Source organism: Xiphophorus hellerii, chromosome 10 (genome assembly GCF_003331165.1).
Source record: "Xiphophorus hellerii strain 12219 chromosome 10, Xiphophorus_hellerii-4.1, whole genome shotgun sequence".
Taxonomy (NCBI): Eukaryota; Metazoa; Chordata; class Actinopteri; order Cyprinodontiformes; family Poeciliidae; genus Xiphophorus; species Xiphophorus hellerii.
Window position 1 is genome coordinate 5,061,272 of NC_045681.1, and position 13,386 is coordinate 5,074,657.

At 36.2% G+C, this 13,386-nt stretch overlaps 1 protein-coding gene across 3 annotated transcripts in view; it reads left to right on the top strand.

Moving 5' to 3' along the window:
- The window catches only part of LOC116727280 (protocadherin-15-like), a 228,917-nt gene that overhangs the window by 24,250 nt on the left and 191,281 nt on the right, over positions 1–13,386 (top strand). For all 3 annotated transcript variants that reach the window (XM_032574623.1, XM_032574624.1, XM_032574625.1), the window contains exon 2: positions 6,269–6,419. In XM_032574623.1, the coding sequence (XP_032430514.1) occupies positions 6,287–6,419 (133 nt within the window). In that variant the 5' untranslated portion in view covers positions 6,269–6,286. The remainder of the gene's footprint in view (positions 1–6,268; positions 6,420–13,386) is intronic.

The following is a 13,386-nucleotide window of genomic DNA, read 5'->3' on the forward strand; positions in this document are numbered from 1 at the left end:
TCTGAAGTGGAAAGTACCAGTACACCATGCTAAAAAATAGATTTTTGTGCAGATATAAAACGTTTGAGCTGTATTTAAAATTCTGTGTGTCCAGAGAGTGCTTTGATGTTGGGCCTGTTATTTGTGTTGGAGTAGAGGCTGTGATCTCAGTTTTTTTTTTTTTCCCATAATGCTTTACTTTCTAAATTTTCATTTCCTGCAAGAGTTGTAAAGAACTTTGAAGAATCCAAAGATAATTTTCTCAGACATCCAACAATAAGGAAATTGTCCTTCTCTGTTGGGAAAGAATGTTTGTGCAAGTCAATTAACCTCTCATAGTAAGCCGTATCAGATAAAGCTTTTGGCGAAAAAAGGAATGTCGGAAATAAAAGAATGGAAAAGAGAAATTTTGACATCAGAGAACCTGACAAACCTGACAGACATTGATGAACAGTACTGGCAAACGTAAACGGACTGACAGATGGGGAAATTTCAGCTCTGGGACTTCAAGGAAAATATTGCAATTTGTCTTTTTCAGCAAAAACACTCAGAATTTCAGTACCAAGGTCTTATCTGTCATTTGGATTGACAGAAATTTGATCACAAAGTTTATGACCTTACACAAGATACAAAAATCTACTCCTTTCCCTCAAGGCTGCTGAGTCTGTATTACCATTTTTAGCTCTCACAAAGTTTACCTTTGTCTTTTCTAGTATTTTTTTTCTCAGTTTCTTTTGGATTTCCATCTATCTTGTTGCTTCTGTTTCAGTACTGACATTCTATTTCACACATACCTCACATTATCTGTGCTCTCTTTTAATTTGTGCATCTTCGCTGTGATCACGCCTGATTCAAAGGTTGTTCATGTTTAGTAAAACCAGTGCAGGTCACAAACTCTGCCTTGGTGATTCTTTTTTCGTCTCACTGCTTAGTTTGGATTCCTTTTTTGTATCGCAGTCTCTTGTTGTTGCTTGTCACTCCTTTTGTTTAAACCTTCCCTGCCGTCTCTTCTCTCGTTGTCTGATCGGCCCCCGTCTCTCCGGTTCCATCGAATTTCCATGTTTCGTTTTCTTTGAGTATGCCTGCCTCTCTGTGGGGTGTATTTCCGCTCCTCTCTGGAGGAATCAAACTTTTTGAAGTTCTAGCAGTAGAGAAGTGCCTTCAGCCCTAATACACTTTATCCTGGTTTCTGACGCTTACAGCATGGTCTGCAATTGTTTGCAACAGAGCTGTCAATAGAAGACAAGAGAATTAAACATGAGCCAGCTATTCTTCCTGGCTCTGACATTGTCTGAGTGTTGTTATCCTGAACTGATCCCGACTGGGACTGTTCTGCAGTGATAACAATTGGTGAGTCATGAAGAAAGATAATTTATTCATTATCCTCAGTTTTCTTAGAAGCTGTGCAGGTGCTTGCCAGCATTAAACAGGATTAGAATCAAACGCTTAACTGTTTGATCTTTATTATGCTTTTTAGAAGCAATGATACGGTGGTTTGGCTTCTTGCTGCTGGTATTAATTGTAGAGATTTGTTTATAAAAGTGTTGATTGATTCACTAGTACTGATTTAATCTACTTCGGCTGTCTTCCACTACGTCAGCACGCGTATTACTGCAAGCACTAACAAGGACCACAGATGAATGTTAATTTGAGTGTATTTGAGCAACAATTATTCAATAAACGAGCAATTAAATTTTAAAAACATTGGGCTTTCTACAACTGGATAGAAATCGTCTTCAATAAAAATCGTTTTTGGAACTGTGATCCTGGAGTCTAGTGAATAGTTTTATAACTTTTCAAGTAAGATTTTAAAATGTTGTATTCTATGAGGGTTGGCTTTTATGTATCTTTGCCTAGTTGTTGCAACAAAAGACATTTTCTTTTTTTTTAAAAATTATAAATTAAAATTAACTTCAAGCTTTTAAAAAAGTAATTCATTTATTTTATTTTATTTTTATTTGGATGTATGCAGCGGCCTAAGGTTGTATTAATACCAGCCCTGTTTAGTCTCTTCAGTCAAACTCTAGTTTGTTAGCCTAGAAGGTTTAATTTGTTTGGGGATGTGTGATTGCGTAATTGAACTCTGTTGCAGACCCAAAAAGTAAACTCTGGTCTACATAAAAACCTCGATTCTGGTTTGCTCTGACACGGTTCAAATGTATATGTGAACGCCAATAGGACAGGAGACCGCTCCAAAACCTGAAGCAGACTGTAGATCAGGGCATTTTGGGTAAATCCAACCAAAACAAACACATAAATCTAGCACTGCAGGGAGAAATGGCTTGTGGCCAAAGAAAAAAGAGAAACCCTACAACTGCTAAAATCTGACAATACTCCATCTCTGTTTACATTTTGTGAAGGAAGTTGCACTCAGTATCTTCTGAGTGCAACCCAACTGAGTGCCTTTTTATTACACACATAAAACTGGAAAAAAATTGAAGAATGAGCGACGTCATTGCTGTCAGTGATGAATAGTAATGTCACGGTGAACAAATATAAATGTCTGTTTTGTCTTGTTTTTGTTAACTATCTTTTGACTAATTGTGAGATGATGTTCCTTTTATTACACTTCCCTCCAGTTGTTTTTGCATTCCGTGTAGTGGAACAGTATTTTTTTCAATTTGGGTCAAAGGATTGCAAGTTAAGTTTTAATAGGTCGCTGTGCACCTATTAAAACCATTAAAAATGGTTATAATGGTAATAATAATAGATTATTAAAATCTATTATAAATGGTTTTAATAATCTATTATAATGGATTTAACTGTAAATCCTTTTTAGGGTTTAACTCTGAAGTCAAAGTGTCTGACCAAGAGATGTGCACGTTTTCACAGGACTTAATATAAACAATGCAGAAGGCAGGGAGTTATGGATAAACTTACTTCACATAGAATAATAAACAAATGAACTGAACTTCACCTTCAGCAAAATACAGCAACATAAATCAACTGAGGTGCGACGGTACGCTTTGGATAGTTCTATCAAACGCAAAAATGACAAAATTATATAATATTTCACATTTTTAGATGTCAGATTTGCCTTTTCTCCACTGGTCCAGATCGATGTGCTGTTCAGACCTCACCCGGATCAGAGTTCAAGTTTCAAGACACCTGAGCTGCGTGGCCTGCCTGTAATGAGACAATGTTTATTTATCTTACTGCTATACTTGAGTTGAACTTAGCATAGTACATAGAGTAGCCTTTTCCCATTTGATGTCATGGCATCATTCATGGAAACACATTGTCAGGCTGTAATAAGGACCATTAAATGTAAAATTACCATAAAACAACCAAACCTGCTGCAGTAAGACACTTTTTCAACTATATTTATCATCATTTTAACAAATGGGGAGCACTCTCCAAAATATAATACTGAAATCATTTAGAAATCCTATTTAGGGAACTATAGTTCATCATATGAAACTGTTTTGGTTGTTCTGTTTGATATAAATTAGCTGATAAAAGATGAGTTCCTCAGTGAGAAGGACTTAGGCCAATCCAAACATGAGGGCGAAAAGAGATAATATATCAGCACAGCTTACACTGCTTTTCTTCTTATCTTACAATTGATTAATATTGGCCAAAGAAGGAAAAACTGTTTGATTTTTTTTTCTCCCTCAAACAAATGTCTGATATTCATCTTTAGAAAGTCCTTGTAGTGCAGGATCATTGCATTGTCACTTAATCTTGGTGCAGATTGAAATGATTTCACAATTTTCTGTACCTGCTGAGATCTGTTCAGGTCGTGGAGTTCATCTTTCTTTCTTGTAGGACATAACAGTTTAATCAGTGAGGAAACTTCATGCTAACCCAGTTAACATATTAAACGGCATGAACAAATGGAATAATTGAACTTCAGCTCTTTTTAGACAACATAGGACATTGAACTGAAAGAAATCTGAAGTAGCCATATAAAAAAACTCAGAGAAAACAAGCAGCAAACTCCACACTGACCTTCCCTCTCTGAGGCAATTGCATATTGTGATTTCTCTGACTTTTAGACTTTTATTGAGCTGGCTGACAATAAGACTGCATGATCGTTAAAGAAGCACACACCACATTTGGATACATTTTGTGGCATCATGTTGAGTAGATAGTTGGGGAAAAAATGGATTGAAAGATTGTAAAACGGACAAATTAAAGCTTGAAAACATGATATCAAACAAGAACGAGATATTTTGACATTGATCTGTTGCAGAACTGTTTCTAACCACTACCTCACTTTGCAGCCCAGTAGTGAATCACTTCTCATATATTTATGAAGTCAAAAGACATTTAAAGATTAGATTGTGCACAATGACTGGAAGTATCTAGTTGGATTTTATCTTTTGTCACAGTTAACTAAGAGAAATAAAATATGACAGCAATGCAGATGAAATGTTTTGTTCAAATGTATTCTTGCCATTGTTTTTCTCGTTTGACAGATTGCAACATATTTTTGTATATCTGATATGATTTTAAATCTTCTGAAAGCATCGCAAATGGAAGGGATGCAAACGGAGTCTCGTGTGTCATGTCTTCTTCAATTGCCCTGTGGCTCAGTCTTTTGAAAATAACTGAGTTATTTATAAAACTCCTATGCAGGTCTGACATTACATTAGGGATGCATAAACATCTCACATACTGGGATCTATAAAAACAACTACTGAGGGATTTGGGGGGGGGGGGGGGGGGGGGGGTGCCATTGGGTTTTCTGTTCAAGACTGAATATCTTCACAATGTCAGATGTCATCCGTTCCCTCCACAGATGTTCTCCGGCACTTTATCCAGCACATCCGCTTACACTCCCAAATGGATAGATGAAAACGGCAGAACTGAGAGCATGCCCACATTATGTGTCTGAAGTGTCATCCTCGAACAAAGTTAGCGGTTTAAGTCAGCTAGATTTCACCTCTGGGTCTTCGTAGAATATCCCAATTACATTTTCATTGTCAACCAACTCAATCTCCATTGAGAGAATAGGGGCAACAGTAATCTGACTCTGCCACAGTAATGTCTGCCATGGGAGCTTCATGAATCACTTCTAATTAAACCGGTAACTCTTTTTGTTCCTCAAAGGGAAGAACTTAATAGCTCTTTCTGAAAGGACATTGCTTAGCATGTTTTGGGTAAAGGTGTTACTCATGCAAGTCCTGTGTGTAAAATAAAAAGTTTTTAGTTGCATATTTTTGTCATTGGTTCTCTTGTCGGTGTCTGCTCAACGTGCAGTAAGGTGATAATGCAAGCATTTCAGTTTTTTTGTTTGTGTTACACATTTTTTCTCTATTTATTTACTCAAACACTCAAAATGAAATTAAACCATCTGGACTGTTTGTGCTGAGAACCCAAGGATGCTTTCTGTTCCACTCAAATATATTTATGCAAATGAATAAACAGTCAGTCAAGATGCTTGATGACTTTGAGTTGAAACCAATCCATTATAAATCTGTAGGGAAGCCCAGTAAAGTACATTTAGAACATAAACATTTGTTGAACTTCTCTGGACTTTTTTCTCTTTTTTTGCTCTTTCTGTAATGCATAATTATTCTAATCCTAACCTGCTTGAACAACAACAAAAAAAGCTGCACTTGCATAAATACATACGCATATGTCAAACCAATGTATTTTTTCCTGCTTGCTTCTTCATGTAGCGTTTCAAATGTGGCCGATTTTCCACAGCAAGATTTGAAATGTATCTGACACCTCTGGCATTTTCTCCAAAACTAAATTGCCTTCCTCACCATCATTTCCCTTTCTCTGTCTCCTTTTCTTTAATGCTTGCCATCCTAAAAAAATCTGCAATTTACTTTCATGCGTTAACACAAAGACCAATTAAAGATTTTCGATTGTAGTGTGCTTCTCGTTCTTCAAAATAAATATTAAATGGTATCTTGGCATTAGATTTTTTAGATCTTTATCTTAGGGATGCAACACAGGGAACTGTCAACGTGAAAACCTTTAAAGAAAATCTTTTCTTTAAAGCCTACAGTATGTCTGTAGGGAAAAGAGTGCATACAGTTAAGATACGTCAAATCTTTTATTTTTTTCCTTAGTGCAAGTAGTTTCTGTAGAAGACAAAGGATGATTCCCATTAGCTTAATCTGAACCCACCCTGATCGGACCTCCCCACTGATACCCACTGAAATGGAAACAGCCCAAACAACCCAAAGTTTGACATGCGTTTCCTTTCATTTTTGAGCAAGAAAGCTACAGGTCACTGGATGTTCTTTTTCTCTCCCACAGCTGGAGATGTGGCTAATGATTGGAGCCAACCTACATTAATGTCTTCCTGTCTCCTCCCCTTTCTACGCAGCTGGATGCTTGTTGAAGCATGGTGGTGAGGATGGTTAGAACACGATTAATGGGGCCGCCGTCACGAGGCTGGGTCAGATGGATGAATGTAATGAGAACTGGAGTCCTTCATCTCCTGCTGCTATCAGCCTGCCTCGGCCAAGACACAGAAGGTAAAGAGTGTCTTTCTTTGCAAGTCCTCCTCCCCGTCTCATTCGTCTCATTGTCTTGTCTTTTTGTCCTTCGAATCAATTCTGTCTGACTGTTCTTACCTGTAACAAGTCATGCATAGCATTAGTGTATGATATATTTACTATAATTCCTTTCTTGTCTTTAGTACTTTCCTGTTTTTTCTGTTTACAAGTTTTCATTTGCCTTTCGAAATTAAAATCATTAGCTTATTCATACTTTCACAAAAGGAACATTCAACAGTTTTTAGTTCATCTGTACGGTGAGATTAGTGGTCTGTCCCACCAAATGGGTTACAGATTGTGCTTAACCCTCCTGTTATGTTCGTTTCTGAGGTACAGCAATAATATCTGTGGGTCAATTTGACCCGGGGAGTGTTTAATCATGCAATAGTGTCAGAAACCAAAAAATTCCTCCAAAACATTTTTGCATCTGATTATTAACTCCAATACTAACCATTTCAATCAATATTTGTGCAATGATGTTTTTTTTTATTTCTCACAAATAAAGGATCAGTGACAACAACTTACTCATTTACTCATTTGGACATAAAAAATGGAATTTACATTTTTTATGTCCACTAAAAAACAACCTAGACACAAAAAACCAATAATTTCCTTGAAATTGATCTTTAGTAAAAAATTTTTATATTACACTTTCTTTTTTTTTTTCAATGGGTGATTTTTATAATTGAACTTGAGACATGTATACTGTTCATTTGTCTTAAAATCAAGACAAATGAGTCATGCAGAGAGTACTTATGTTTTCCTCCACTTCTGCTGAGTGTCCACTCAGTGTGGGTGGAGTTTGTCCACAGGAACAGAAAAGGTTCCCATCAAAAGTTGTATGAACACCTGCTTTCTCACGGTTTCCTAGTGAAGTAAAGAGAGTAGTGAGGGGGTGGGCTTGTGTGTGTCGGTGTGTGCACCCCTGTGTGTGGTGGGGTGTGTTTGTGTGTGTGGTGAAATATGGTTCATAGCTGCAAGGAAGCATATAGAAATGGACATTTTTGTATCTTTTTTACCTTTCAACTTCACTGCCGGGTTAAATTGACCCGAACAATATCTATGTAAAAAGTAGAAGCAGGGGGGGTTGCAAATGTGTAAAATGAATACATTTTCAATTTATAGGTAGAGTGCACCTATTAAGACAAATAGAACAAGTTTCATGCAAAAAAAAAAATACTTTCAATTTGACCCGCAACTTAACAGGAGGGTTAATTGCATCAAGTTATTTCAATTTTTTGGTTTTACCACACATGTGACGCTCTGTGACAACGCAGCCAAAAAAAATGTTTTTATCATTTCATTAATCTTTTGCTGAGTCAGAGGAAAGACCCACTTTGATTAGTGTTCAGAGACAGTTTTATGTGGCACTGGCAAGTACCATAGATAGAACATCTGCCGTTTGCCTTTTACATCGCATAGAAAAACCATAACTCTTTTCAAATTAGATTAAACCAAAATCACACGTTTCTGAAAATCAAAGAATACAGGAGATTATAAATGGCTTACACAAAATGATGAGCTGTTTGTAGACAGTATGGAAATATCCTGGATTCTTCTAAGACACAGGTGTTAAACTCCAGTCCTCAAGCGCCACTGTCCTCCAGGTTTTAGATGTGCCACAGGTACAAAACAATGGAATGAAATGGCTTAATTGCCTCCTCCTTGTGTAGATCAGTTCTCCAGAGCCTTGCTAATGACCTAATTATTCCATTGAGGTGTGGTGCAGCAGAGGCACATCTAAAAGTTGTAGAACACCGGCACTTGAGGACTGGAGTTTGACACCCCTGTTCTAAGAAGAAAAACGTTTTTTTTTTTTTAAATGTCACATTTAGTACCGTACAAAAATCCTTGGTTTTTAAATTGATTTTCTGCTTCACAAACAAATGTTCCACTTTTTCTTCTCTAAAGATGTTTGGCTCTCTATTGTGCAGATTCAAGATTTTATTTTATTTTTTTTACATAATTCCAGTTTTATACTCATAATGGCATCGTGTATGAAAATGCCGGCCGGTCTTCTTTGAGCAGTGATAGGTTGGAACATCGGTACATTTGTTCCTATGAGGCCATGTTAGGTGACTACTCTTATTTATGCTTTCTCCCATTCATAAAGTCATCAGGAGCTATAACTTTCAATCAGACAAGCTATGAGTTTCATATATCAAAAGTTCTTTGGTGAAGTGTCCTTATTAAACTAGGATGTCTGAATTTTTTTCATCAGCAGTCATTCAGTGCCTCAGTGGCCCGGTAATGAGCCATTCATTTGATTCATGTTATGTAGAAGAAGAGATGCATCTGGAGGACTGGACTTTATCATCTCTACTTGAGGCTTCAGATTAATTTGAAATTTAAGAAATAATATTTGTTGTCATGAATGTTCATTTATTTATATTATTTTAATGAAATTGCTATTTTTTATTAATCTACTTTATGTTGTGTCTTGACCAGGTCTCCCTCACAGAAAAGATTTTTGATCTTAAGGGGGTTTAAAATAAAGGGTAAATACTCCACTGTTCACTTGCCTTTACATGTTCTTATAGGGTGAAGTGTCTTTTTCAAAACATTTTATGCAAATCTATTCAGCAAAACCAATGCAGTTTTTTTTTCCAATTAGTTAAGATCTGCCAATTAAATTCACATATGGCTGCAACATAAAAGCTGTTGTTCACTGAGTTCTACTACAGGCATTTTTTTGTGCTCCCGTACATCAGCCTGACACCTGACGAGATAAAACCAGTAAAAGGTGTCAGACCATACAAACTTTTCATGGCTGCTGCTCCGTTTGCCGAGCCAGCAGTGAGGGAACATCAATGAAACAGTCAAAAGAGATGAGAGCAACAGAGTGACAGCCAGCAGAAAGACATGGCACTCGTAGCCGCAGTGGCATAATAGGGCTAATCATGATGACAGGCCTTGTATAGTTTCTTCACTTTGGCCAAAGTTTGAGGGAATATTTTTATTGTCTTCTTGGTTTAATGGGCTGATTGCAATAATTTTTTAGTCTTAAATGTAACACAAATGGTGCATTTGCAAACTTCTATGAAGCAGGTTTGGGCAAAGTGTTTCCTCCTCCGTTAACTGTGTGTTCGAGTTGATCCTATTTTTTATGTATCCCCTTACAAACCTGATGAAGTTTAGATCACTACTCTGCAGGGGCCACACCATCTGGTGCAGGACTCCTCCTCGTCTCTGTAGATGGTTCTTTATGGCTCTGGCTGCATTTTTGGAACAAAATAACGAATGTGCGACTGAACAGACCTATCCCTTATGGTTGTTAGTGATGGATACGATTGTAAAACTTCCTAACGTATTACAGCACTGTGCCCAAGGGCAGTATCACAAACCTGGCTGAAATGCTACAGGCCCGTCTTGTTACCCAGTTGTGGCGGTCTGGAGGGATGGAAACGTAGCCATTTGTTATCACTGTCCTGCTGCGACCCATTAAAAGAAAAAAGTTTGGAGTTTGTGAAGTTGTGAAAGTCATCAAGTTTAACATCTGTTGCCTGCACATCAGGTTTAACGTCAGAAAGAAGTTTGGATTTGATTGATTTTGAAGTGATATTTCTTCGGTGTAAAAATATTACATTGCTTCTACATTGGACTTAGATTCAAATGACAAAAACACTTAAACTTTGGCATCTGCTGACAATCTTGCACTAGGAGGTGTAAATGCAGGAGAAAATTTAAATTTACCAAAATCTCTACGTTGGTGCAAGTAGGCCTGCCAAAATCAATTAATCACATAATAAATTAAAATTAATTAATAAATTAGTTTTTCTCACTTCTTTTCTTTTTTTTTTCTCTCTCTCTCTTTCTACCGAAAACCAGATGATTAAAGTCTTAGTCTGGTGCTTTGGTTTTATTTGAATTAAGTTTGTTTTGTTTAGACAGACTAATTCATTTTTTGTTGTTTCTTTTGTTTTTGTTTATTTTAAAAATTAAATGTCTTGCAGTCTCATGGTTCAATATTTATTTGATTTTAAAGTTTATTGATATTTTAGAATCTGTTTTTGCTTTGTTATGCCATTACTTTTGTATTACTTGAAAATGGTCTCAGAAACAAAAGATTTAATCGTTTATCACAGTAACTTCTGGGATAATTTACCCTCCAGCTAAATTTGTTATTGTGACAGGCTTAGTTGCAAGATTGCTTTGTTTACATGTTTACCCCAATTTTCAAAATAAAAAAAAGTTAAATCGTAATGAGAGACACAGCAATTACAAGTGAATTTAGTTCAAAAATTCAATTAAAAGTGAAACTCATACAGTTTAGTTCTGTATTTGTTGTGCACCTTTTTCAACCACAATTGTTTTTCCTTCCACTTAACTTTCTAATAATATACTTGGACATGGCACTCTGTAAACAGCCAACTTCTATCTAATGACCTTTTGTGACGCATTCTCCCTGTGGAGGATGTCGGCACCTGTCTGCTGAACACCTGCCAAGTCAGCTGTCTTCCTGATGATTGCGTACGTCATAAAATTACACTCCCTTTTCATTGGTTTCATATGAAACTCTATTTTGTGTTTTCAGCTCAAACCCCCAATGTATCCAGAGTCTTTATATAAAATTTGACTTTCTCTTTTTGCATTGAGTTACAGAAATAGATTTAGTTTTTGATTATATTCTAATTTATTGAGATGCACCTCTGGTATTTCTCTTCTCTGCTATAAGGTATATGTCATTTTCCTGCCAGTGGGAATGACTAATAGGAAGAAAATAGGAGCGAATATTATGAGGTTGAAAAACCAGCCACGTTTCTTTTCCCTTGAACTAAGGGCAAAGCGGAGCAGCTTAAAACCTAAATTAAGTCATCACTGATGGGATAGATCAGCATAATGCACTCTTGACTTTCTGCTCAATTTATCAGAATATTAATTTTCCATTCCACCCTGGGGTTTTGAGATTTATCTGCTTGGCATTTAGCTGAGGGGGCTGTAGCCAAAGGTGAACATCTGCAACTTTTCTTTGGCGGGATAGAAGCGGATTATATTTGCATCAAGAGTGTTTGGAGAAATTGTACATGTGTTTGAAACCAAAGAATTCTGACACTAAACTCCCAATAGAGCACACACTGTGCAACTGGTTTATTTACTGACAGCTGTAAACCCAATCACAGGTCTCAGAAACAAGAGTGGCAGACAAAATGGTGGCATTTCTGCTCATGACATTAGTATTTATCCTAATGAAGATTAAACATTTACTTCTAGAGAAGTAAATGTTGTTTTAGTCAGTTTTGGTCTCATGATATGGATCATTGAAAATGTGTTTTTAATGAGCATGAGTCCAAAGACAAACAATGGTTTTAGCTGGTTGAATGCCATGTTATAAGTCCACTGTATTTTAATTGGCTGAAGCATCGAGATACAAGCCATGTGTTTGGTTTCCCAGGTGAGAAGAGCACCATTAGATTTTTAATGAATCTTAATCCCACAAAAGGAGACCACATAATGTTTAAACCTGGGCAGTTTGAGAGCTCTAGACCTTTTTTATTTATTTCCTGGGAACCTTTTTTTAAACGTCTGATTACATTATCAGGTTTTACTTGTCCTTACTTAAGGCAGTTTGACAAAAACATTTCTCATTCATGACAGAAATGCAATGCAAGCCAACATCTTTTTATAACTGCTGTACCTGAGCTAATTATGAGTTAATTTAGAACAATTCAAGTGTGTGAATTGTTCTTTACCTTGCTGTTGTAATTAAATATGACTTCTCACATATTTCATGACAAAAACCGGCTCTAACAATATTTTATTAACTTGTCTTGTGTTGTGAGAAATATGCTTGCATTTATATTGAGTTTTTCTTTCATACCAAAAACTCTTTCTGTAATATTCTGAAGTTAGTCAAAATGAAAGCCCCACCACCCCAAACTTTATCATCCTAATAGACTGACAAATTTGTTTGACTCCATTTTTGCCAATGAACAGCTTTTAGTTGTTCCTTTCATTTAACGGCAGGAGAATGTTACAACAGTAGCAAAAAGTGAGAGGAATTTTCTATTGCAGATCATCCTCAGTCCTGGGTCGCCTCTTTTGCTCACCACAGGTTTGTTTTTTTTTAACAAAATGTATTTCTGAGCGCTGACATGTAAATTGGTTTATTTTGAGTCTGGTGAACCATTTTTATGTTTAATTGGCCCAATATTTTATCACTGTCTAACCTATACAGCCAGTGTTGGCCCATTTTCCCTTCAGTTTCAGAGTTTCATTTGGAATGTCCGGGTAGATTAAATAAAAGTATTTAAGTGTAATATTTAGAACATTGTGAACTTATACTTAGTCAATTTTACAAACAAGGAAATACTAAATCTTTTTCAAAATATTATCAGTTCCGGATACTAAAATGATTGTGCAAACTACTGTGTCTATTTCGAAGAAAGAACAACACAGATCTGACGATCTGGTCATGTCAGATCTTGAAAATTCTATCAAAGCTTTGATCTCATTCATACTTTTATCTCATAATTTTACGACTTTCTTCTGATAATATAGCATCTTTTTTTCCCGTTATGGTTACAACTCTGATGTAACCAGGACGTGGTCAGATGTCCACGGAAGACAGACACGAGCCCCTGGTTGTAAATCTGCAAGGATAAGAATGTTTAGATAATGGATGGATTCTGACTTTATTTTCATATAATTATCACTTTATTATTCTAATTTTAAAACATTAGAATGATAAAATTAGTTTAACCCTAATACTCCATCTTGGGAAATTGAACGTTTGCTTTGCATAGTGTTGTTTCTGTTTAAAGATTCATGACTAAAAATGGGCAGTTTGTGTAAAGGCAAAAAGAGGAAAGAAAATCTAAAATATTTAAATAGAGCAATTTAAAATTATATAAAATTGATCAACTTTTCTTTAAAGGGGCATACATTCTATTTTGAGCACCACTGTTTGTTGCACTTCTTCTGCTCTTTGAAAAAGTAGAAACCTTAA